Genomic DNA, 26,993 nt, shown 5'->3' with positions numbered 1-26,993 from the left:
AAATACTAATCTACAACATGATTTTTAATGGAAGAACAAGAACATTGTATTTAACATCCCCTTTGATGAATACTTAGGTTGTTACTAATTTTCACCACATAAACATTCTTGAAGCCAAATTTTTATTCATATCCTTTAAAATTTCTTTAAGATAGCTTTTAGGGGATTATTTGCTAAATCAAAAGATATGTGTAATTAAGGCTTTTGGTGCCTATTTCCAAAACTTGCCCTCCAAGAATGCTATACAAATTTTATTTCAGTCAACAGTGAATGAGTAATTTTCACCTCTTTTTCCCAGCCAGACCAGCTCAGAGGCTGTAGACAAAGGACATTGTTTACTGGCCATTTTTATTTCTTTTGGGATTTGTGTTGTTCATGTCCTTTTTTTTGTTTTTAATGTGCTGTGTTTATTTTGTTCTTAATATGTAAGGCTCTTCATGTGTCATATTGTAAACTTTTCCCCCAGTTTGTCATTTGTCCTATGCAAGTATTATCTCATCTGACCCTCTCAACAGCCCTCCGAGGTTACCACATCATCCCCACATCAGTTAAGGCTGAGGTAACTGAGCACAGGCTAGTCTCTTTCCCAGGGTCACATAGCTAGTCAGTGGCAGAGCTGGGACACCGACCCTCTGGCTCTAGAACTTCCTCTCTCAGGTTTTCTGCCTCATAATAAGGCAAATTTAATAATAGTGTCCTAGAAAATCATCTATAGTTTCAAAATTTTTTTAATAAAATAGAAGAATACATTTAAATCTCTTATAGTATTTTCTTTGCATACATCAATTTTATTGTATGTATTTGCGTTTCTCTTTTTCTTGGTAACTCTAGCTAGAGATTTGCTGTTTTATTACCTTTCAAAGACAACTCTATAGAACTACTCTTTTTCTGTCTTCTAATTCTTTATCTTTTGCCTTTATCTTTTTGATTACAGTTCCCTATTTTTCTTAGGTTCACTTTTGCTGATTTCAAGAAGAACACATAGTAAAATTTTTTTTAATTCTTTAAAAAAAAAGTATTTAGAGTTTTTCTCTCAATATAACAGTGATTTTCATCTGGCATGAGAGTGGGGAGGGAGGCTAATTATAATTTCCAGGAAGACTTTTTCGCAGATAATCTACTATTCTCTTGCCTCTTTCTTGCTCCAGATGCCCACCCCACCCCAGCCTTTGAGGATTACACTGTTATTGAGAGTGCTTTCTAATAGCTGTGTGTTTCCCTTGTAAGAAAAAACTCAAGTTTTAACCATATCCCATAAGTCTTCATATGATGTTCTCATTGTTAATATTTTGGAACAGGCATTGGAATTATTTGGAAGGTGTGTTTTTTAATATTAAATAGTGAAAATTTCTTTGTGTGTTATTTTTTATTTTTAGCTTTGTTGTCTGGTCTGTATAATTTTTAAATTTATTGGTATTTTGGTCTGGTTGAAAGTGCTTCAAGTTGGATATGCCAAATAGTTGACTAAATATACCAAATGTATACAGCATTGGTCATTGTCCTTGAGATAAAATGTCACAATGATGACTAGTTATGGTGCTGGGTAGCATATAGTTTCCCTGGAAAGGGGGTCGTGGAATAAGCCCTAGGAGGGTCTTCTTTGATGCTGAATCCCAGCATTTAGTGCAGTGCTTGGCTCAGTACAGATTTGTTGAATGAAGGAAAGGAGTCACTTTTTGCCAAAGGATAGGAGCTTGGATTCACCAATGTTAATAATAGACGTCCCTAATCATTTTCCATCCACTTCCAGTTTTAATGCCTAATTCTTTCTTATCATACATTTTATGTTTTGTTGTTTGTCTGTATGAACTGTTTTTTAAAGAGTTGTTTTTTGCTTTTATTTTTGCCTCTTCTCCCCTTAATGCTTACTTTGAAGGTTGTAAAAGGCAGTATTTTTTTTTAACGGCCCAGCCATTAGAAAACACATATTTGAGTAAAGTTAGGACAATAATACCAGCGAACATATGTTGAGTACATGCTGCGTGCTAAGCCCACTGGGTAAGTGCTTTTATGTACATTATCTCCAGTGATCCCTCACAACAGCCCATGAGAGGCTAAGTGACCTGCCCAAGGTCGTAGGTGGAGAATGACAGTGTAGAAATTTGTACCTGGGCAGCCCAGCGCAGAAGCTGTAGTTGTAACCACATCTCAGAAATCTTATAAATCAGTGACACTAAGCTTTTACAGGCATTACAAAACATCTTCATATTTTCCTCAATTTATCCAGCACTTTTCTATGAACATTTGGTATTTTCCCTTCGTTTGCATTTGTGGTGTGAATGAAGAAGAATCTTCATTCTTTACAAATGAAAGAAAATTATATCTAAATCCCTGAAATTAATGTGTCCTCACTTGGTTGAAGTTCAGGGTGGCACCATTTTCTCCAAGTTTTCTAATCAAGCTCAGACCGTTCACTGATTTGAAACCTTCTAACCAACCAAGGGAGGAGAGAAGCAGGAAATTTGGTAATGAGTTGGGGAGGATGACACAAGGGTTATCCTTAACATTTTTATGGTAAAAGCTGCAAAAATGTTACTAAACTGTGTTCATACATTAGAGGAGGAACAGGCAGACAATTAAAACTTGACATTGTGCCTCTTTATTTAAAATACAGTAAGTCCCCTACATATGAACGAGTTCCGTTCCAAGAGCACATTCATTAAGTCTGGTTTGTTCATAAGTCCAATTTGTTCGTAAGTCCAACAAAGTTGGCCTAGGTACCCAACTAACACAGTCAGCTATATAGTACTGTACTGTAATAGGTTTATAATACTTTTCACACAAATGATACATAAAAAACAAACACAAAAAATAAAGAAAACATTTTTAATCTTACAGTACAGTACCCTGAAAAGTACAGTAGTACAGTACAACAGCTGGCATACAGGGGCTGGCATCAAGTGAACAGGCAAGAAGAGTTACTGACTGGAGGAGGGAGAGGAGGTGGGAGATGGTAGGGCTGAAGGATCATCAGCAATAGGAGACAGAGGGCAAGCTGCACGTGACAATGTACGCCAGACGCGTGAACTAACTTACGTGATTGGACATAGGAACGCACGTTCACATCTTTGAAAGTTCTCAACTTGAAGGTCGTATGTAGGGGACTTACTGTATTTTTCTCTTGATAAATTATATACATTCATTTGCTAAAACCCCAAGGAAGCAAGACTGAAAAACTCATGACCCCATTCCAAGAGGAAAGCATTGCTAACATTTAACAATATTTATGTCCATAGTTTTATTTCTGTATACATACTTTTTTCAAACATGAATTATACTATACATTCAATTTCATAATTTGTTCTTTTTCTTTTAATATATTTCATTGTGTCTCATTTTAAAATATTTCAGAGACTAAGAGCAGTGATTTTAACCCTTCTCTTCCTCCACAGACCTTTAAAGAAGCTTAGTTAAAAGCCCACTTGAATGATATTCTTAAAATGACAAAATTATAGAGACTGGGACAGGAGTAAGGAGTGGGTGTGACTATAAAGGAGTACAAGGAGGTTCTTTTGTTTGAGGGAATAGTTGTGTATCATTGTTGTGGTGCTTAGGCTAATTTATACGTACTATCAAATGGCAAGGAACTATAAACACACACACACACACACACACACACACACACAAATGTGAGTACATGTGAAAACTGAACAGAGTTTAGTTAACAGAATTTCCCTGGTGTCAGTGATATTGAACTATAGTTGTGTAAGAACTCACCACTGGGGGAAGCTGGTTGAAGGGTTCACAGGATTCTATGTACTGCAACTTCCTATGATTCTACAGTTACTTGAAAATTAGAAGTTTTTTTTTTTATATCCACTTTATAAAAGGCTAAATTAGATTTTAATTCAGGAACTAACTCATTATTAAAATGCAAGGTAAAGAATGGTAAAGTAGGAGCCAGGAGACCTGTGTTTTGATCCTGGGTCTGCTGGTGGACCTCTGTCTAATCTCTTAACTTCTGGGCTTCATTTTCTTTTCTGGAAAATAAGAAAATTGTGGTAGAAAATGCTGAGATCCCTTCAAGCTCTGATATTCCATAGGGTGTATAGATTTCTGTAAATCTATAAGTTTGCCAAATATAGGATGAATGCCAATAGTATGGTAGATGTAGTCCAGAGGTTAGGGTTTATCTAACCTTCCAATAGGCAAGAAATCTGTTTCTGTCTCTTTCTGTCTACCTAGCACTACATTAGACATTTGGTGATAGAATAGGACTCAGTCCCTAAAGGACCTCAAGAGGGAAATGGGCACATAGGAAGTACCTGTACACATATTGTAAATTTCAAAATAGACAAAGTTTGTTTACCTACCAAAATGTGTGATAAAGATAGTAGTAATTGCAATAGGAATTCTGAAAGAGATCACTGTAGACTGCAGTATCTAAGGAAGACGTGGAATTTCAGATGTACGAATATCCTACTTTTACCATTAATTGCATCTCAGACTACGTTGCAAGGACCAGATTGTACATCTCAGACATACTTTGCTATTGCATTGAATTATATCCACTCATTCCTCTTTATTCTGCCTCTAAATTTAGACTTACTCTATAATTTGAGTTGGGTTAATAGATGGTAAATACATCTGGATTTACTTGATGTTTTCTGCTTTTCTCTTTTTTTCCTCCCTCTTCTTGACCCTTCCTTCCCCTCCAACCAATTCCAGCTGAAAAAAGGAAGGGTGGGCAGACTGTGGATTCTAGCCTTCCTCTTCTAAGTGTATCTGATCCTTTCATTCCTCTTCAAGTACCTGATGCACCAGGTAGGTAAATAAAACTGATCTGAAGTTAAGTTACATCCCAGGGCTTCCTGAGAGTTCTGTTTTAAACACTCCATGAAAAGGACCTGAATTCCAAGACCTAATAATAGGTGCTGTTGTATATTTTTACTGTCTCAATAAGAGGCGCAAAATTCTCTTGCGGTGTCACTAGTCCTTAGCAAAGATAATAAATTCACCTCAGATTATACCAAGTTGTATTCCACATCATATCAGTCTTAAGTTTTATATCCTTGACTGTGTTAATGGTAATATAAAGGGCCTGTATCGCAAAGAGCATTAGTTCAGTGTGATTATAACAATGTGGGGGGAAACCTATAAGCCTATGATAGAAGGAACAAAATGCTAATGGTGTAGTATAATGATTGGATTTTGAGTGACTTCCTGTTCCTATTTTGCTATAATGTGCTTTTATTTTTAAAAGATAAAAACACATAATAAAATTTGATAGGGAGTGTGAGTCAGGAGACCTAGGTTCCACTACCTGCCACTATCTGGGCTTGACCCTTCATCATCGAAATAAGTAGTTCTAATCTCCCCTACTGTCTGCTCTGTACCGACTTTTAAGTAAGCAGTCTAAAAAAGTAAGAAACGGTTAGCGCGGTCTGATTGAAATAGCTTTTGAAACAATATCATTGGATGCTTTCCATTTGGAGTTCGTGAATGCCAAAGATTTCTCTTCGCGCTCCCCTCCCCATCCTTTTGGGGGAAGGGGAGCAGGATGTGAGGAACAGAAGCCGCACTTTCTCTTCTTTTTCAGTCTCTTTGAAAAAGCAAATAGATCCAGCTCCTTAGAAACAGCTGACAGTCATTTTGCTGCTGATAGTTTTTTCTTTTTTCCCATTCTTACCCCTGTTGATTTCTTAAACTAACAGTCTTAAACTAAAAGAATCTGCTTGGTTTTTCTTCTCTCCCAAAATGTCAAAGGGATTTATTTGATTGCCTCAAGATCGGAAGTGATTGTGATGTGCATATCCTCTACTTACTAAGACAGACCACAGCTAGGTTACCAAGACGGTTTTTCTTTCTTTAAGTAGTTTGTTGACCCTTCTAAGAGAAAGAAGAAATTTGCCCTGATCAGGTAGTATTGTGTAACTTTATAGCTTGCTGGACCTGGAGGTAGGTCAAAAATATCTAAAGTCACTAGGGAATGATTCAGGATAGGGCAGTTAAAGAAAAGAGAAGAAAGAATCAAATAGAGGTCCTTTTCTCTGTTGCATTCATCAGGTATGCCCAGCAGGGCCAAGACAGGCCAGTTTCTAGCAGAAGGCTAGAAAGGATGGGCTGTAAACTCGAGCTGGGGCCCACTGGCTTCTTTTTCCTCCCTTTTGTGGCAGTCATAAAATCAGACAAGGAAAAAGGGATTATTGAGGCATTCTCCCTTTGGTACCCCTTTGGGTCCATGCCTTGCTCTTACCCAGATAGCCCATGGGCTGCAGAACTGGAAGGGTGACCTCTTGGCACAAGCCAGAGGATGAAAGCATAAATCAGACATGTCACTCCTTTGCAGTCCAGTGAATTCTCAAATCACTGAGCAAAAAATCCAGGCTTATTACCATACCTACAAGACCCTGACTAGTCTGGCCCTTGGCCACCCTTCTAACCTGAGCTCATAGCATTCTTCCCTGCAGTCTTTCCTCCAATAAGCTAAGCTAAGCTTATTCCCACATCAGGGCCTTTGCACTTTCTGATACTCTGCCTGGAAAGCTTTTCCTTCTTGTCATTCGACATTTGGGTCTCAGCTTAATTGCTCTCTTCTCGGAGAGGCCTGACGTGGTCCCATGGGCACTGTCACTCACACCCCCTGGCTTTTTTCTTCATAGCATTTATCATGACATTGTCTGTTTCTACTTGTTCATTCCTCTTTCTCCCCCAGAATGTCAGTGTCCTGAGGGAGGGACCTTGTCTGTCTTATTTACCAGTGTACCGTTAATGCTGAGAACACTGCCGGGTGTAGCTGGCACTCAATGAGTATTTGCAGATTAGATGAATAAAGTAAATGAAACCTGAGGCTGAAAGGCTTTTGGCAGCCCCATTACCCTCCATTTCCGTCCCCAGCTGCCAAACACCAGACTACTATCTCCATAGCCTTCCGTCTGTGAGTCCGCCAACCCCTAGCCAGGCCTCCTTCCCACTCTTGAGGGGGCATAAACAGAGGCACAGCCCACATGTCAGGAAGCTGCCAAACCCTGGGATGAAAGTAGTAGCTAAGCTCAGCAGATCGTTCAGCTCCTCCTTTCATGATGCTCTCCAGAATTTGGGCTAAGTATGGCATGTGACCGCTGTGTCTTTGATTACTTTATTTACTATTATACGCCCAGCCTGTAGCACATTCAGTTATATAGCTCCTTTATCCCTGTATCCTTCCTCAGCATCTTGAAATGCCCGAGTGAGGAAAGGGCTGAGAGTTTACGGTCTCTGGTACCTTGGCAGACTGCAGGTTTGTCTCCTGCCCCTCAAAGCAAGCAGTTTGTCACTCCCTCCACCGGTGGTGGACACCGGTCAGGTGTGTTGGTTGGTTGGTTTGGTTTGCATACATGCTTCCCTCCCACACTCAGCCTTCCTGATGGTGAGAATCATGGAACCTTAGTCTCCTGACAACTATGCCTTTTGTGACTTAACATTTTATTTTATGCTTTTTAAATGTGTTCACATATAATTTCCTTTGAGCCAGAAATAATACTGACCGGTGGGTATGTCCAGTAATCTCTCTCTTCGTGAATAAGGAAGTGAGGCCTTAGTGCTGCTGTGACTGTGCTCCTTTCTCTTGGTGGCTCACAGCACCCACACAGCGAGGGGTCGTTTGGGGACAGATCCCAGCTCAATAAAGCCTTTGACTAGAGAGCTAAATTTAAGGGTTAGGGAAATACAAGAATGGATTTGAACTTGTAAGAGCATGGTTCTGGCCACTTAGTAGCTAAGTGATTTTGGTCAAATCGCTCAAACTCTGTGTTCTCCTCCTCCTCAGCATTGGCCATAGTAAAACCTACCTGTGGACTGGCTTGTGTGGCTCAGATGAAATCATGTATTTGAAATTGCTTTGGGAACTCTAAATTAGTATAAAGATAGGAAGTGCTATAACAGCTTTGGTTCCAGGCCCTTATTCCCAGGGGGGGCAGTCCTAGTTATCAAAAAGTCTTAGCAATGGTAGTTTTGTCTTACAGAAATGAAACTTGCTCTTATGACCTATGACCTTTGCACAACTAAGAGCCATCAAAGTAGAATTCCTTGATATTAGCAATTGTTAAACTCTAAGTGAAGGGACACTGGATAATTGGAGGTGTTTTTCTTTTTTTTTTTAAGGAGTATTTTTATTTTCCAAAGCATTATAAAACAAATTTTCTTAGAAAATCTGGTATAAAAAGATCACAGCCGAGCATTTGTGTGCTCATAAAGCTGCCACATGAAGCCTAGCTCTAGCGAGCCTCAAAGTATTTCACTGATGTTCATATGCTGTGTGTTCATTTATTTTGCCTTTTATTTGTATTAGGGAACAGATAAGCTATAGGTGGTATCAAAGGTTTAAAAAAATGGTAGAGAAGATTGAGGAATTTTCTCTGAAAATTGGTGGAAAGATTTAATCATTTTTAAAAGTTGTGGTAAAGTATATGTAACGCAGAATTTCCCATTTTAAAGTGGACAGTTCAGTGGCATCAAGTACATTTATATTGTTTACCGCCATCACCACCATCCCTCCACAGAACTTTTTTTCATCTTGCAAAATCGAAACTCTCTGCCTATTAAACAATACCTCTCCGTTCCTCTCTCCCCCCAACCCCTGGCAACCACCGTTCTACTTTCTGTCTCTATGAATTTGACTACTCTAGGTGCCTCATATAAGTGGAATTACACAATATTTGTTCTTTTGTGACTGGCTCTTTTCACTTAACATAATGTCCTCATGGTTCATACATGTTGTAGCATATGTCAGAATTTCTTTTTAAAGCTGAGTAATATTCTGTTGTGTTTTGTTTATCCATCTGTCAGTTGACACATGGGTTGCTTCTATCTTTTGGCTATTGTGAATAATGCTTCTTTGAACGTGAGTGTGCAAATATCTCTTCAAAACTCAAGACTCTTTGAGGTACATACCCAGAAATAGAATTACTAGAACTGATGGTAACTCTATTTTTAATTTTTTGAGGAACTGCCATACTGTTTTCCACAGTGACTACACCCTTTTACGTTCCCGCCAGCAGTGCTCAGAGTTTGAGGAAAAGATTTTTATAGCAACCCCTTCATACTGACCTTTCAACATCAGTGTTCCACAAGACTGAGCAAGAATGCATTAGTTGCCCCATAAGTGCCACTTCCTAGAATTAACGACTTTTTTAAAAAAAAGTACTTCTTGGCTTATGGCACTCCGTCTTCTCTTGAAAAGTAAGCAAGAGAAGCTGCGTTTTCTCAGTGGTTTGTTGTCAAGATAGGCATTCCTCTCAGAGCTATTTGCTTGGCAGCGTCCTCACTTCCAATTGCTGTCTTGTGGTATTTAAAAAGTCCGAGGTTGATCAGAGTATGTGTCTTCACTCTGGAAAGTTTTTCTTCCCACAGATTCAGTTCCCTAAAATGGACTCGGAAAGGGTCATGGTGGTTGACTTGTGATTCCAGCTTGCAGGTGTCACAGATGGTTTAGTGTCTGGTTTCTCAGTGATGGGAGCTAGAGGGACTAAATTCTAAAAACAGCATCTCTCGTTACAAGACATCAGGGCTTACGCCCCAAGTCAGACAAGACGTAAATTTCCAAAACCACAAAGCTGTAGCAGCCAAATCATCTTTTTGGATGGGGCTTGCATCTGGCTCTTCCATGTCTGTAAGTTCAGTCTGCTTTACTTCTCATAGTCGAAGTCCTAATTACGGTTGGAATGGGCCTTGAGCAAGCCCTTAGTCTCCCTAGCCTGTATAGATAGATATCTACCCTCATCTTTGATATTTTAAAAGAGAGAAAGCTCACAACTTGCAGTATATCCTGGTCTCCTGCCAGGGAGTGGTTCTGACTGTCTGACCTTAGACTGGTTTCTGAAGGATTTGTACCCTTTTTTGTGATTTATATTTTCAGTTACTAAGTCTTGAGAGGAGCGGTATGAGGATCTGAAATGGATTAATCCCTGTCTCCAACTCTAGCAGCTGCCCCCTCCTCTCTTCCCCTAATCCCTCACGCCATTTGACTTATGTTTAAGGAGAGGGGAGGTGCTCAGAAGAGAAGACCCTTTCATTTCCCCCTTCATTTCAAAGTATTAACAATCCTCTCCTTTAAAAGCACTCTCGGTTTCCACGGTCCAGGCTAACTAATTCTGCATCCATTTTTCTTCAGGGGTCCACCTTCTCAGGCTTTTAACCATGATTTCAGTGCTTTTCCAAGCTCTTAACCTGACTCATTTTTATTTGGGAACCCTAGAGACTTGAGAAAGAACTGATTATTGTACTGGGAATGTGATAAGATAATCCCACCAACAGAAAAATATGAGCAGACAATTCATAAAAGAAAAAAGATGAATTACCAGTAAATAATATTTTTCTAAAAGTTCACCATCATGATGAATCCAAGAAGTACCCATTATAAAGCAGTGAGGTGCTGCAGCTTCTCCTGTCAGATTGCTAAAGATGAAAAAAGCCTACCACCTCAGGCTTGGTGACGGTACCAGAAAATGGGCACACTCAGATCCTGCTAGTGGGAGTGGCAGTTAGTACAGCTTTCAGGGAGGACAGCGTGGCCTTTAAGATTTTACTTCCTTATTGACTTAGCAATTCTTTTCTAATACATTGTCTGAAGAGCACATGAGTATGCTTAAATATTTATTGAACGTTCAGAGTTTATAGGAAAAGGTTGGAAGAGCATTCGTTAAAAACTCAATAGTGGCTATCTCTACAAGGGAAATTATGGGTAGTTTTACTTTTATCCTTTTTTTTTTTTAACATACTTTTTATTGGAGTATAGGTTTTTTTCTTAACATCTTTATTGGAGTATAATTGCTTACAATCGTGTGTTAGTTTCTGCGTTATAACAAAGTGAATCAGTTATACATATACATATGTCCCCATATCTCTTCCCTCTTACATCTCCCTCCCTCCCACCCTCCCTATCCCACCGCTCTAGGTGGTCACAAAGCACCAAGCTGATCTCCGTGTGCTACTCGGCTGCTTCCCACTAGCTATCTATTTTACGTTTGGTAGTGTATATATGTCCATGCCACTCTCTCACTTTGTCACAGCTTACCATTCCCCCTCCCTGTAACCTCAAGTCCATTCTCTAGTAGGTCTGCATCTTTATTCCCGTCTTGCCCCTAGGTTCTTCTGACCATTTTTTTTTCTTTTTTTTAGATTCCATATATCTGTGTTAGCATACAGTATTTGTTTTTCTCTTTCTGACTTACTTCACTCTGTATGACAGACTCTAGGTCCATCCGCCTCACTACAAATAACTCAATTTCGTTACTTTTTATGACTGAGTAATATTCCATTGTATATATGTGCCACATCTTCTTTATCCATTCATCTGTTGATGGACACTTAGGTTGCTTCCATGTCCTGGCTATTGTAAATAGAGCTGCAATGAACACTTTGGTACACGTCTCTTTTTGAATTATGGTTTTCTCAGGGTATATGCCCAGTAGTGGGATTGCTGCATCATATGGTAGTTCTATTTTTAGTTTTTTAAGGAACCTCCATACTGTTCTCCATAGTGGCTGTATCAATTTACATTCCCACCAACAGTGCAAGAGTGTTCCCTTTTCTCCACACCCTCTCCAGCATTTATTGTTTGTAGATTTTTTGATGATGGCCATTCTGACTGGTGTGAGATGATATCTCATTGTAGTTTTGATTTGCATTTCTCTAATGATTAATGATGTTGAGCATTCTTTCATGTGTTTGTTGGCAATCTGTATATCTTCTTTGGAGAAATGTCTATTTAGGTCTTCTGCCCATTTTTGGATTGGGTTGTTTGTTTTTTATGATATTGAGCTGCATGAGCTGCTTGTAAATTTTGGAGATTAATCCTTTGTCAGTGGCTTCATTTGCAAATATTTTCTCCCATTCTGAGGGTTGTCTTTTCGTCTTGTTTATGGTTTCCTTTGCTGTGCAAAAGCTTTTAAGTTTCATTAGGTCCCATTTGTTTATTTTTGTTTTTATTTCCATTGCTCTAGGAGGTGGGTCAAAAAGGATCTTGCTGTGATTTATGTCATAGAGTGTTCTGCCTATGTTTTCCTCTAAGAGTTTGATAGTGTCTGGCCTTACATTTAGGTCTTTAATCCATTTTGAGTTTATTTTTGTGTATGGTGTTAGGGAGTGTTCTAATTTCATACTTCTACATGTACCTGACCAGTATTCCCAGCACCACTTATTGAAGAGGCTGTCTTTTCTCCACTGTATATTCTGGCCTCCTTTATCAAAGATAAGGTGGCCATATGTGCGTGGGTTTATCTCTGGGCTTTCTATCCTGTTCCATTGATCTATATTTCTGTTTTTGTGCCAGTACCATACTGTCTTGATTACTGTAGCTTTGCAGTATACTCTGAAGTCATGGAGCCTGATTCCTACAGCTCCGTTTTTCTTTCTCAAGATTGCTTTGGCTATTCGGGGGCTTTTGTGGTTCCATATAAATTGTGAAATTTTTTGTTCTAGTTCTGTAAAAAATGCCAGTGGTAGTTTGATAGGGATTGCACTGAATCTGTAGATTGCTTTGGGTACTAGAGTCATTTTCAAAATGTTGATTCTTCCAATCCAAAAACATGGTATATCTCTCCATCTATTTGTATCATCTTTAATTTCTTTCATCAGTGTCTTATAATTTTCTGCATACAGGTCTTTTGTCTCCTTAGGTAGGAGATATTTTATTCTTTTTGTTACAGTGGTAAATGGGAGTGTTTTCTTAATTTCACTTTCAGATTTTTCATCATTAGTGTATAGGAATGCTAGAGATTTCTGTGCATTAATTTTGTATCCTGCTACTTTACCACATTCATTGATTAGCTCTAGTAGTTTTCTGGTAGCATCTTTAGGATTCTCTATGTATAGTATCATGTCATCTGCAAACAGTGACAGCTTTACTTCTTCTTTTCCAATTTGTATTCCTTTTTTTTCTTTTTCTTCTCTGATTGCTGTGGCTAAAACTTCCAAAACTATGTTGAATAATAGTGGTGAGAGTGGGCAACCTTGTCTTGTTCCTGATCTTAGTGGAAATGGTTTCAGTTTTTCACCATTGAGGACGATGTTGGCTGTGGGTTTGTCATATATGGCCTTTATTATGTTGAGGAAGGTTCCCTCTATGCCTACTTTCTGGAGGGTTTTTATCATAAATCGGTGTTGAATTTTGTCGAAAGCTTTCTCTGCATCTGTTGAGATGATCATATGGTTTTTATTCTTCAGTTTGTTAATATGGTGTATCACATTGATTGATATACGTATATTGAAGAATCCTTCCATTCCTGGGATAAACCCCACTTGATCATGGTGTATGATCCTTTTGATGTGCTGCTGGATTCTGTTTGCTAGTATTTTGTTGAGGATTTTTGCATCTATGTTCATCAGTGATATTGGCCTGTAGCTTTCTTTCTTTGTGACATCTTTGTCTGGTGTTGGTATGAGGGTGATGGTGGCCTCCTAGAATGAGTTTGGGAGTGTTCCTCCCTCTGCTATATTTTGGAAGAGTTTGAGAAGGATAGGTGTTAGCTCTTCTCTAAGTGTTTGATAGAATTCGCCTGTGAAGCCATCTGGTCCTGGGCTTTTGTTTGTTGGAAGATTTTTAATCACAGTTTCAATTTCAGTGCTTGTGATTGGTCTGTTCATATTTTCTGTTTCTTCCTGGTTCAGTCTTGGAAGGTTATACCTTTCTAAGAATCTGTCCATTTCTTCCAGGTTGTCCATTTTATTGGCATAGAGTTGCTTGTAGTAATCTCTCATGATCCTTTGTATTTCTGCAGTGTCCGTTGTTACCTCTCCTTTTTCATTTCTAATTCTATTGATTTGAGTCTTCTCCCTTTTTTTCTTGATGAGTCTGGCTAATGGCTTATCAATTTTGTTTATCTTCTCAAAGAACCAGCTTTTAGTTTTATTGATCTTTGCTATCATTTCCTTCATTTCTTTTTCATTTATTTCTGATCTGATCTTTATGATTTCTTTCCTTCTGCTAACTTTGGGGTGTTTTTGTTCTTCTTTCTCTAATTGCTTTAGGTGTAAGGTTAGGTTGTTTATTTGAGATGTTTCTTGTTTCTTAAGGTAGGATTGTATTGCTATAAACTTCCTTCTTAGAACTGCTTTTGCTGCATCCCGTTAGGTTTTGGGTCATCGTGTTTTCATTGTCATTTGTTTCTAGGTATTTTTTGATTTCCTCTTTGATTTCTTCAGTGATCTCTTGGTTATTAAGTAGTGTATTGTTTAAGTAGTGTATCATGTGTTTCCTTATTTATTTTCATTTTGGATGATCTGTCCATTGGTGAAAGTGGGGTGTTAAAGTCCCCAACTATGATTGTGTTACTGTCGATTTCCCCTTTTATGGCCGTTGGTATTTGCCTTAATGTATCGAGGTGCTCCTATGTTGGGTGCATAAATATGTACAATTGTTATATCTTCTTCTTGGATCGATCCCTTGATCATTATGTAGTGTCCTTCTTTGTCTCTTGTAATAGTCTTTATTTTAAAGTCTATTTTGTCTGATATGAGAATTGCTACTCCAGCTTTCTTTTGATTTCCATTTGCATGGAATATCTTTTTCCATCCCCTCACTTTCAGTCTGTATGTGTCCCTAGGTCTGAAGTGGGTCTCTTGTAGACAGCATATATATGGGTCTTGTTTTTGTATCCATCCAGCCAGTCTGTGTCTTTTGGTTGGAGCATTTAATCCATTTACATTTAAGGTAATTATTGATATGTTTGTTCCTATAACCATTTTCTTAATTGTTTTGGGTTTGTTATTGTAGGTCTTTTCCTTCTCTTGTGTTTCCTGCCTAGAGAAGTTCCTTTAGCATTTGTTGTAAAGCTGGTTTGGTGGTGCTGAATTCTCTTAGCTTTTGCTTGTCTGTAAAGGTTTTAATTTCTCCATCAAATCTGAATGAGATCCTAGCTGGGTAGAGTAATCTTGATTGTAGGTTTTTCTCCTTCATCACTTTAAATATGTCCTGCCACTCCCTTCTGGCTTGCAGAGTTTCTGCTGAAAGATCAGCTGTTAACCTTATGGGGATTCCCTTGTATGTTATTTGTTGTTTTTCCCTTGCTGCTTTTAATATTTTTTCTTTGTATTTAATTTTTGATAGTTTGATTAATACGTGTCTTGGCATGTTTCTCCTTGGATTTATCCTGTATGGGACTCTCTGTAATTCCTGGACTTGATTAACTATTTCTTTTCCCATATTAGGGAAGTTTTCAACTATAATCTCTTCAAATATTTTCTCAGTCCCTTTCTTTTTCTCTTCTTCTTCTGGGACCCGTGTAATTCGAATGTTGGTGCGTTTAATGTTGTCCCAGAGGTCTCTGAGACTGTTCTCAATTGTTTTCATTCTTTTTTCTTTATTCTGCTCTGCAGTAGTTATTTCCACTATTTTATCTCCAGGTCACTTATCCGTTCCTCTGCCTTAGTTATTCTGCTCTTGATCCCTTCTAGAGAATTTTTAATTTCATTTATTGTGTTGTTCATCACTGTTTGTTTGCTCTTTAGTTCTTCTAGGTCCTTGTTAAACCTTTCTTGTATTTTCTCTATTCTATTTCCAAGATTTTGGATCATCTTTACTCTCATTATTCTGAATTCTTTTCCAGGTAGACTGCCTATTTCCTCTTCATTTGTTAGGTCTGGTGGGTTTTTGCCTTGCTCCTTCACCTGTTGTGTGTTTTTCTGTCTTCTCATTTTGCTTATCTTACTGTGTTTGGGGTCTCCTTTTCGCAGGCTGCAGGTTCATAGTTCCCGTTGTTTTTGGTATCTGTCCCCAGTGGCTAAGGTTGGTTCAGTGGGTTGTGTAGGCTTAGTGGTGGAGAGGACTGGTGCCTTTGTTCTGGTGGATGAGGCTGCATCTTGTCTTTCTGGCGGGCAGGTCCACGTCTGGTGGTGTGTTTTGGGGTGTCTGTGGCCTTATTATGATTTTAGGCAGCCTCTCTGCTAATGGATGGGGCTGTGTTCCTGTCTTGCTAGTTGTTTGGCATAGGGTGTCCTGCACTGTAGCTTGCTGGTCGTTGAGTGGAGCTGGGTCTTGGCGTTGAGATGGAGATCTGTGGGAGATTTTTGCCGTTTGATATTACGTGGAGCTGGGAGGTCTCTTGTGGGCCAGTGTCCTGAACTTGGCTCTCCTACCTCAGAGGCACAGCCCTGACACCTGGCTGGAGCACCAAGAGCCTTTCATCCACACGGCTCAGAATAAAAGGGAGAAAAAAATAGAAAGAAAGAAAGAAAGAAAGAGATAAAATAAAATAAAGTAATATAAAATAAAAGAAAGTTATTAAAATAAAAAATAATTATTAAGAAAAAAATTTAAGTAAAAAAAAAAAAAACACAGACATTCAGAACCCTAGGACAAATGGTGAAAGTAAAGCTATACAGACAAAATCACACACAGAAGCATACATATACACACTCACAAAAAGAGAAAAAGGGAAAAAATATATATATCTTTGCTCCCAAAGTCCACCTCCTCAATTTGGGATGATTCGTTGTCTATTCAGGTATTCCACCGATGCAGGGTACATCAAGTTGATTGTGGAGATTTAATCCACTGCTTCTGAGGCTGCTGGGAGAGATTTCCCTTTCTCTTCTTTGTACGAACAGCTCCCGGGTTCAGCTTTGGATTTGGCCCCGCCTCTGCGTGTAGGTCGCCTGAGGGCATGTGTTCTTCGCTTCAGATTGGACGGGGTTAAAGGAGCAGCTGATTCCGGGGCTCTGGCTCACTCATGCTGGGTGGGAGGGAGGGGTACGGATGCGGGGCGAGCCTGCGGTGGCAGAGGCCTGCGTGACGTTGCACCAGCCTGAGGCGTGCCGTGCGTTCTCCCGGGGAAGTTGCCCCTGGATCATGGGACCCTGGCAGTGGCGGCTGCACCGGCTCCCGGGAGGGGCGGTGTGGATAGTGACCTGTGCTCGCACACAGGCTTCTTGGTGGCGGCAGCAGCAGCCTTAGCGTCCCTTGCCCATCTCTGGGGTCCGCGCTGATAGCCGCGGCTCGTGCCGGTCTCTGGAGCTCCTTTAGGCGGCGCTCTGAATCCCCTCTCCTCGCGCACCAGGAAACAGAGAGGCAAGAAAAAGTCTCTTGCCTCTTAGGCAGTTTCAGACTTTTTCCCTGACTCCCTCCCGGCCAGATGTGGCGCACTATCCCCTTCAGGCTGTGTTCACGCAGCCAACCCCAGGCCTCTCCCTGCGATCCGACCGAAGCCCGAGCCTCAGCTCCCAGCCCCCGCCCGCCCCGGCGGGTGAGCAGACAAGCCTCTCGGGCTGGTGAGTGCTGCTCGGCACCGATCCTCTGTGCAGGAATCTCTCCGCTTTGCCCTCCGCACCCCTGTGGCTGCGCTCTCCTCCGTGGCCCCGAAGCTGCCCCCCTCCGCCACCTGCAGCCTCCGCCCGCGAAGGGGTTTCCTAGTGTGTGGAAACCTTTCCTCCTTCACAGCTCCCTCCCACTGGTGCACGTCCCGTCCCTATTCTTTTGTCTCTGTTTTTTCTTTTTTCTTTTGCCCTACCCAGGTACGTGGGGAGTTTCTTGCCTTTTGGGAGGTCTGAGGTCTTCTGCTAGGGTTCAGTAGGTGTTCCGTAGGAGTTGTTCCACTTGTGGATGTATTTCTGATGTATTTGTGGGGAGGAAGGTGATCTCCACGGCTTACTCTTCCGCCATCTTGAAGCTCCTCCTACTTTTATCCTTTAGCTTATCTGTATTTCCCAGATTTTATACAATAAACATGTATTATTTTTACACTAAGGTAGAAAACAATTGCGGTTTGTTCTTTTCTCAGATGAGGAGCAAGCTTCGATGTTCCCCCACCTCGTCACCCTGTTCTCCTGGCCACTCATGTCTGGGCTGAGTTTGCACGTTGAACAACTCTCTGCATTTCCCAAAACATGTCACCTTGAGGCCACTCATTTTAGCTCCTGCCCGTGTCACTGAGGAGCCCTCCAGGTGTTCTTTCCTGCCATTAGTACCGGTTCAGAGTTCCAGTGTCATCACTAAGCAGTCCATCTTCTAAGCCACCAGTTCGTACTTCTTGTTTTTCCCCTCACACCGGATGATTGAACTTTTAGAGGTGGACAGCACCTTTACATTTATCTTCATTTTATCAATAAGAAAAGTTAGATCCAGAGATAAACAGTGATTTGCCCAAAGTGCCACATAGACTTAGTGCAGAACCCAGGTCCCCTGGCTCTCAGTACCTTTTCTTCCTCTACTAGACCACGCTGCCTCCGCCTCCCACTTCACTTTATTCAAGGAATTCTGCTTATTCTGTTCTCATATCAAGGCATTTGAGTAAAATCTAGAACTTCACCTGCCTTCACTACTGTAATCTCAAGCATCTGTGGCTGGCTGACCTATCTACTCCTCTTACTAGAAAGAGATGTTAATCCTCTTTTATGGGCTAAGTACTTCAATTTATATGCACATGTACACACATTAATTCTGATAAATATGCCCATTTAATCCTAAAAGCCCTTTAAAGTAATTCCTATCCTCTGTTTACAGGTGAGAAACTGATGCTTAGAAAAGTTAGGTAACTTAACTAACTTAAACTCAGGCCCTTTGACTCTTTCATGTTGCTTATTCATTTGGGAGGATTTTGCAGACCCCAAATGAAAATGTATAGCATCACAATAAAAGATTAAATGTTTCTCAGGAGGATTAAATCATTGCAAAATACAATTTATGAATTATTTCTGGTTTTTGTTCTTCTGTCACTCTGTATAATTGAGCATTAGTGTGTGAGTCTTTGTACATTTCAGGTATGAACTGTCCTAGAAGATATGTTTTGTTTTTGCATCCAGAGAAGCCATTTCCCATGATTCAAGTAAAATTGAAAACGTCTTTGTTCATTAGATAGCAACAAGTCTCGTCATACGTGTAGAACTTGATCAAGGTTTTGGATCGTAAAGAACACTTCCTGCATAGTTTCCTAAATTCATCGCCTCTTCTCTGCTGTTTCCCACCCCGGCATCATGATACATGGCCTCAGAGAGTTTTTATAAAAATGTGTGAGAGAGGCCAGAATTCATAAAAGGAAGGATATCAAAGCCAGACCTTGATGCACCTGGGAGGCCTCCAGGCGGTGATTTAGAGACTGTCAGCCTCCTGTACCTCCCATTACAATATTTCCCTCCCATTACAATCTGTCCTCACATTCTTCATTTACAGTGACCAAAAATGACCAGTAATAGCTTAAACTTTATCTTCTAAGAGTCTGTACACTTTAAAGCAATCAAAGCCTTAGTTAAACCAGGAGATTGAATCTCTATACATAAAGCTCTGGGTCCTAGTCCTAGCTAGCTCTGTGGCTTACTTGCTGTAAGATCTTAGGCAAGTTACTTCACCTCTCTGGAGCTGTTTCCTCATCTGCAAATGAGAAGGCTAATTGGATAAGATCTAAAGTTCCTTCCAGTGTTAACATATCTTTTATAACTTAACCATTGTGCATGGGACCATGTCTTTGTGAAAACACTTTCTCCTCTGGTTATGGAGCTAAGCAGACCCTGTAGGCAGCATGTGGAGGAAACGTTGAAGTCAAGTCCAGGCTCTACCATGTCCCATCTGTGACTTTGGGCAAGTCACGCATTCTCACACGTTTTCTGATGTCCACTCTCAACTGTATCAGTATTCCCAAACCCAGGTTTTTTTGTGAATAATGAATGAAAATGTTTGACATTGAACTCTACAAATGCAAGTGACAACCATTGTTATAATAGCACCCGGGGGTCAGTACTGAGTAACCGACAGCCGCAAGAACGCCGGGAGTGAAAGAAACCATTTTTCCACAGGCTGCCCACGTGACTTATGCAGCGGCCCTGGACTCTCACTCCTGTTTTTCTGCCCGATGTTACTCTGACCCCTGCTCCTCCCTCCCACAGTTCTAAGATTTGAATATTCCTAAGCAGCAGTGACCATTCAGATTATCTGTGTGAACAGCCTGTTACTTCGAGGTTTGGTCAGAAAAGAATGTGGCAGTTTACCCCATCCCCACCCCATTCCATCTTACGATACAACACAGGTACGCACGCATGCACACACGTACCCTTTTACCCTCATGCTTTTTGCTAATGGCTAATTTAAAAACTTAGATTCTTGTTGAAGGACCTGCTTTTTTGCCATTGATCCCCTGTTCTCCCCACCTCCCCGGTGAAGCCAAAAGGCAGAGATTTGACAGAGGACGAGAAGGAACCGGGAACTGGGGACACAGAAGTTAAGCAGACACCTTCCCTGCCTTCAGGGCTGCAGGAGAAGCGAAAGCAGAGTGTTCCAGAAAGTTCCTAATGTGGCAGGGAGGGTGGAGAAAGGCTTAGAGATGATGTTTGAGTGACTAATACAAAAAGGTTAGGGGGAGGTGTCTGTATTTTACAGATAAGGAGATCTGTTTCAGGAACTGCCCCAGGGTCACACCCAGTCACTGGAGAGGCCAAGACAAACTGCTGTATGAAAAACAAGTAATGTTGGGGCCTTTACTTTTTATCCAGTGCTTCACAAGATTGCAAATTTATCTGAGTGCTAAAAGTGATAGAAGATCATTACTTTTTTTTTTTTTTTTTTTTTTAAGTGAAAGAACCTTTCGGGGTGGGGGGGAATAAAACAAAAGCTAGTGTTCAGAATAATGAAAAATTAGACTTTTGGGGAAAACCATCTTACTTTTGCCAGTATGCTGAAAATTGTCCAAGGTATTTTAAACATCTTTTCTTATAATGTCATGTACAGTTCAAGATTAGTGCTGATGTTATTACACTTGTATACTTGGTTAGAACGCTGTTTTTTTTTCCCTGCTGATGAGAGGCTGCTTTCTTCCTTCCTTCCTTCCTTCCTTCAATATAAATTAGGTATAAATGAGATATGTAGCATATTGGTATTTAATTCAAAGATAGCCGCATGTTACACATTTCAAAGATGGTAAATTGGTTTCACGCATAAAAATGGCTTTTTCTGCAGTATGTTAATTGTACCAAAGCAAATTATCTTGCCAAGATGCTAAAATCCATTATTTTGTTTCATCTGTGTAGTTATAGATCACCTAAATTACAGATCACCTAAAATTTGGTTTCTATCTCTCAGTGAATATCAGTTTCATCTTTGCTTATCTTGATTCCTGATAGCCTAGAAGAATACAGATTCATTAAAATGTTATACACACATACTTGAACTTTGCCATTTCTTTTTCTTAGACATTTTAATTCTAGATTTACCTTAAAGGCAGTTTATTTTTGTGATAGAGAAAACATTGTTGACAGGCCTTTAACTGGGCAAATTACAGAATTTATGTGGTCTCAGTGTCTTTGTAAGTAAAAGGAAGTATGAGCTCTTAATTCCCTTCTTTCTGTAAGAGTCTATGATTCATTATTTTGTGTCAAGTTAATGCTCTGCTTTTATTTTTTTTAATTGCTTGAGAAACTTTATTTTAATGCTCTACTTTTAATAGGTTACAGGTAGAGAGTTGTTGATGGATTAGGCTAAAGAGTTGTCTTGGAAGGATCCTTAATGTGTCCATGTTATCACACATTAAGTTATCAGGTGTGACAAATCTGGTGGCTTCTCATGTCCTTTTGTTTTTTTAGCCAAAAGACATCAAAAGTAATCCATCTGCAGGCTTAAGTGAATTTTGTGAGATTTGACAGTTTAATAATAAGAGTATACCAGGGGTGTCACAAGCTCTCGGTTGGCAGACAATAAATGATTGTTAAAGTTAACTTAGGTGTGGTTTCATTGCTTCTCTTGGTGAGTTATAAACCATTTCTAAATGCAAGACAAAAAAAAAAAAAAAAGAGAGAAATTCAAAACTAAGCCCAGGAAGAGATATGAATACTCAAAGACTTATATGCATATGTTTATGGCAGCTTTATTTTTAATAGCTAAAAGCTGGAAATAACCAAATATCCGTCAGCTGATGAATGAGTCAAACAAAATGTGGTCCATTCATACAGTGAAACACTACTCAGCAATAAAACAAACTACTGATGTATGCCACAGCATGGAGGAATCTCAGGAACGTTATGCTAAATGAAGGACATCAGAAAAGACTACATACTATATAGGAAATGGTAGAAAAAGCAAAGCTAAGGACAGAAAGCAGATCAGTTGCTGCCAGCGTCTGGGGGTAAGAGGAAGGCATTGACTAGAGAGGGGCACAAGGGTCCTTTTTGGGGTGATGGAAATGTTCTACCTCATTATTTCAGTGGTGCTTATGTGTACATTTGTCAAAATTCATCAAATTGTACACTTAAAATTGGTGGCTTTTATTCAGTGTAAATTATACTACAAATTTAAAAACAAACTTAGGGCAACATCTTGAATGCCTTACGAAGTGACTACTTCATTTGGGGAAATAATCATTTTTAAACTTCGAAAGCCTATTTTTAACAAGATACTAGCATTATTTGTTTTTATGCTGAATCTATGTAAAATTTTGACCCCTAAAATGTGTTTGTATAGAAAATGGTAAATGATCGGCTTACTTGAATATCTCATTGCATTTTTGCTTTCTCTTTACTTCTCTGCCCAACCTAGAAAAACTAATCGAGGGACTCAAATCTCCTGACACTTCTCTTCTGCTCCCTGACCTCTTGCCTATGACAGATCCTTTTGGTAGCACTTCTGATGCTGTAATTGGTAAAGTCATCATCTCTGTTTCTTCAGTCATGCATGATATGTGTGTCTGTTTCAAAAATGGCAACTAACTGGTTAACAGATCCCTACTGAGTAGCCCTGCTGAGGAGCGGAAATGCCTCGAAGCCTCCTGGTGTTGGAGTGATGCCTTGTGCTAACCCAGAAGCCAGGGCTGTTTAATCTCCCTTGTTATCGCCCCAAACGAAGTGTTATCTCTGCCTTTCAGCAGCACAGCACCGTTATTTATTCTTGAAACACTGAGATTTCTAGAGTGAATTTCTTGTGAACAAGGAGGAATGTGGAAAAATTCACATTTCGTTACAAAAGCTTCATGAAAAAAGTTGGTTTCCAGGTGGACTTTACCTTTAGCAGATTCTTCTTTAGAAGGCCTCCGTATGTGCCAAGTGTCAGTAACTGAGAAAACATTTGCCCCATGTTGAAGCCCCATGAGTAGAATCCAGGGCAGGGGCTTGATCTGCTTGCTTTTACATTTTCTTGTGCTCCAGCCACAAGGCAGGCAAGACCTATAAAACGTCCGGGGCCCCTGTACTACAGGAGCACAAAGTCCTAGGACTCAGAAATGCCATGACTCTTCAGAGAGATGGGCCTCCAGCTGGGGCGTGTCACACGGTAAAGAATACCTCCAGCTACAGCATGGCCTGGGATTTGAGGTGGATTAGTGGCCTTTGCAAGGCACAGAGCATGTTTGCCCCCAAGTTTATCCCTTAAGAAAAGCACAATTACCAGAGGACATTAAGGCGCCTTTGAGCCTATGTCTTCTGACACGGAAGAGGTCTGCTTGAATAGCTCGCATTCAGCATTTATCTGTAAAATCTGAGAATCACCGAGACTAGCCACCGTGGTTAACCTTGCACGTGCCTGCTCTGTCAGTGAAGCCCAGACACTCGAAGCAGCAGAAAAGAAAGCAACTTACTGTGCTTTCCATCTTACCTGAGATGGGCATTTTAGAGACCTGCAGAAGAAAGCCTTCACAGAATCATCCAAGGAACCTTCTGATTACCTTTCCCTTACCCTTTCCTCTCCTCTCTTAATGCTCTGTTACAAAAGAAAAAGCTGATGTTGCTGTTGAGAGTCTGATACCAGGACTGGAGCCCCCGGCGGCCCAGCGCCTCCCATCTCAGACGGAATCTGTGACCTCAAACCGCACAGGTCAGTCAGGAGTCTCTGGGGCTGCAGGAACTGGTCAGTTCGGGGAGCCCTCTGAGTCAGGCTTTCCACCTGCGGCAGATGGTCCTGGGCTTATTTCACAGGCTGGTTAGTTCCTCCTGGAATGCATGCTCTGCATCATTACAGCCCCAGCTCTAGATGTTGAGCCACGTGTTTCCTCACTAGAGAGTAGAGTACCTTTTTGGAGCCATGTTCTTTGTAGAGTGATCCCTGGGCTTTCTTTGGTTTCAGTCTGTCTTTATTGAAGATTTTTGTCACTGGTGGCGGGTTCCCTCTACTTCCTTAATTAAAGAACTCTGCTGAGTTGTAAGGATGCCCTTAACTCCTCCTGGGTACTGAGCAGTCTTTCGGATCTAACAATGTCAGTGATGTCCGTGGGGGCTCGTGTTATGTATGTTAACACTCTATTCCCAGCACAAAGCTTTAATCACATCTAGGTGATTTGCTATTAAATTGTAGGCAAAGTTGAAATCTTCCCTGGATCCATTCCTTAACTACAATTCCTTAAATACAGATTTGATAACCTTCATTTTTATTGAGTCCATAATTACCTTGATAAAAGTGTCCACTTTGCTCACTTGGAACAGAAACAATTAGAAGTCTAGGAAATATGAGAATAAACTCATCCAGGTTAAAAAAAAAATTGACACAGAAGACAATATGGTTCTTTTTCCTTGTGCCTACTTGGCTGTTTTCTCCTAGAAAACTCTCCCAGAAAACAATTTATGTGTTGAAATACTTGAACTCTGAATTTAATCTTCCTTCTGTTCCTTAACTAAAAGCAAAATCATGTGTTCAAAGGAGCAATTCAAATTTAAAGAACACTAATAAGAGACAAGATCATTCTATTTTGAATGGGGATTGGGTTGAGTTCTAAAAAAGCACTGCCTAATCATGCCATATTCTGCTAATAATAAGCCAGGGACAACCCCCTTCTTGTCAGCTTGGATACCTCATCTTATAGCATCTTTTTTCAATGAATGTTTAGGGAAAGTTTAAGTGAAACTCTTTAGTTACAAAGTCCTTTTTCCCAAATGGCATTTACTGAGAACTGAGTTGCCAAAGTTTTATTGGCATCCAAACCATTTACTTGCTTAACCATCAACCTCTGAGCAAAAAAATTCTTCCATATTTACATATATCTGTTAAGAGACGTTTAGAAATACATGTTTCTATAGATGAAAATCCAGAGTGCTTAACGGGTTTCTTTTGGTTTTCTTTATCCTGCCTTGGCTTGTAATGTATAACGTATTGGGTTGGCGAAAAAGTTCGTTCGGGTTTGTGTATGCTCTTACGGAAAACCCAAACGAACTTTTTGGCCAACCCAATAAATGCAGTAACTTAAAGGCTAAGACCTAACCTCGTGATATTGTTGTGTGTGCCATTTAATGCCATCAATGACCTGGGATGCTGTTAATCTGGACTCAGATTCTCTCACTGGGGAAGATTCCCTGATTGATTGCTCTCTGCTTTCTAACCCTACTACTGACCTTCTGGAAGAATTTGCCCCCATAGCGATCTCTGCTCCCGCCCATAAAGGTAAATGCTTTCCTCTTCTTGGGCCCACATGTATCCCTAGAGGAGAAGAACTGAGCAACTCCTGAGAATTTTCCTTGACAAAAGTCTTTGCTAGTGAAGTTTTTTAACCACCTCCTTAAGTGGAAAACTTGAGTTTGTACTCTTAGCCCCTGTTAAAGTTCCTCTCAGTAAGAATATTTAATAAGGCTGGGACAACAGACTGTGGAGATGTTGCTTTCTGGCAGTCACCTGGAATGCAGATATTCCATGCTTTCTATTAAAGACAGAGCTACATAACTTTGTAGTCAGCCCAGGGAGATGGTTGAGTTGACTCTCCACTAACTGACTATAATTTAGATACTTGTTGGCCTTAGAACTTAAAACTGTTTCATTAAATCAGATTTAAAGTTTTTTGATAGTGATTACTACAATAAAGAAAAAAGCATCATTCTTCAAAAGTCAGTCCTCAAAGATTGAACTCGTAAAAGTTTTGAATTTTAGTTAACCTTTGAGTCATGATTAATTACTGGGTTTCTCTTTCTAATCTACTGTTTCCATTTCTTAGTCTTGGGTTAATACTGGTTTGAAATTCTGAGGGACAGAGGTAGCTTGAATTGAGTTCTATTCAGTGAGTAGTTCGTGAGAGTGACAGGCACTGTGCCTGGCTTACTGTACGCAGGCATTCACTAAACTTTCTGGGCTTAGATAGTGAACGTGGTTTTCTGGAAGGAGCAAATACGTATTAAAGGAACAGCTTGTAAGTCCTTTCTGAAGGAAATTTAGGAAGGAAACCTCCCTGAGATGACTAAAAAATAATTAGCCTTTGGTTTGCAATGGTAATAGCTGAGTTTTTGTTTTTACCCGTTAATAGCATTAAAATGACTATGTTTTTATAGAGCATGTAGAGAGAAGTTACCTATTTAGCCAATTATGTCTGACAGGAGTGTGTCAGCAGCAATGCGTAATTACAGAGAAACATCACTTGCAAAATAGGTGCTCAGCTAGCACTTGCTTGTAGAATGGAGAAGAACTTCTAGTAAACTTCAGCTTGAATTCTCAGTGCATGTGATCTTGTGCCCCAACATTACTGGGGCATCAGTGTTTGAATGTCTTTTTTCCCAATCACCGGGCAGTGAGTTCTTTCAGAAGTATTCTGTTTGCCTTGTATACACTGGTTACTTCTTAAAGTGTGACTGATTATCTCCACGCTGCCCTTGGTTTTTGAGTGTTTCTGAATATTGTTAGTCTGGCCTCTGTTTGCTCAATAAAGAAGATAAATGACTAAATCCCGTGCCTTTGTGAATTACTGACGGTGAAGAGATATCTCACAATAACTACATTTAGTGGCCTTATAAAGGTAGGGAGAATTCTTCCTGTAACCCTTCTCCCTTCTCATTTATGAAAGTCTTAACACGGCCAGCTCTGAAGCATTTTTTTCTATTTCCCCAAGTTTTCCAGCTTTACTACTTTTATTTCAACTCAGGAAAATACGCATTTTCATCTTTAAAAACAACAGCGATTGTACAGTTGGGAACTGTGTGCCTCTTATGTATTCTCTCATTTGCTAATCTCTACCTCTGTTGTTTCTGCTTGTGTACTTGCATTCTGTATTAAGCTGCAGAAGATAGTAATCTCATCTCAGGTTTTGATGTCCCTGAGGGCTCGGACAAGGTGGCAGAAGATGAGTTTGACCCTATTCCTGTATTGATAACCAAAAACCCACAAGGTAAGAAAGAGAGGATGGGGAAAAGAGAAGAGT

At 40.1% G+C, this 26,993-nt stretch overlaps 1 protein-coding gene across 7 annotated transcripts in view; it reads left to right on the top strand.

Annotated features, from left to right (window-relative positions):
• The window catches only part of AAK1 (AP2 associated kinase 1), a 164,790-nt gene that overhangs the window by 123,786 nt on the left and 14,011 nt on the right, over window positions 1-26,993 (top strand). For 3 of the 7 annotated variants that reach the window (XM_068565162.1, XM_068565161.1, XM_068565167.1), the window contains exons 17-18: window positions 4,669-4,764; window positions 26,850-26,960. The exons of 2 other annotated variants lie outside the window; for them this stretch is intronic. In XM_068565162.1, coding sequence (XP_068421263.1) covers window positions 4,669-4,764; window positions 26,850-26,960 — 207 coding nt within the window. The remainder of the gene's footprint in view (window positions 1-4,668; window positions 4,765-26,849; window positions 26,961-26,993) is intronic. 2 more of the 7 variants (XM_068565163.1, XM_068565164.1) reach the window with 2 other exon arrangements.

The sequence above is a fragment of the Eschrichtius robustus genome, chromosome 15 (assembly GCF_028021215.1).
Source record: "Eschrichtius robustus isolate mEscRob2 chromosome 15, mEscRob2.pri, whole genome shotgun sequence".
NCBI lineage: Eukaryota > Metazoa > Chordata > Mammalia > Artiodactyla > Eschrichtiidae > Eschrichtius > Eschrichtius robustus.
The sequence above is the reverse complement of the archived record's forward strand: the minus strand, read 5'-3'. Positions and strand labels throughout refer to the sequence as shown.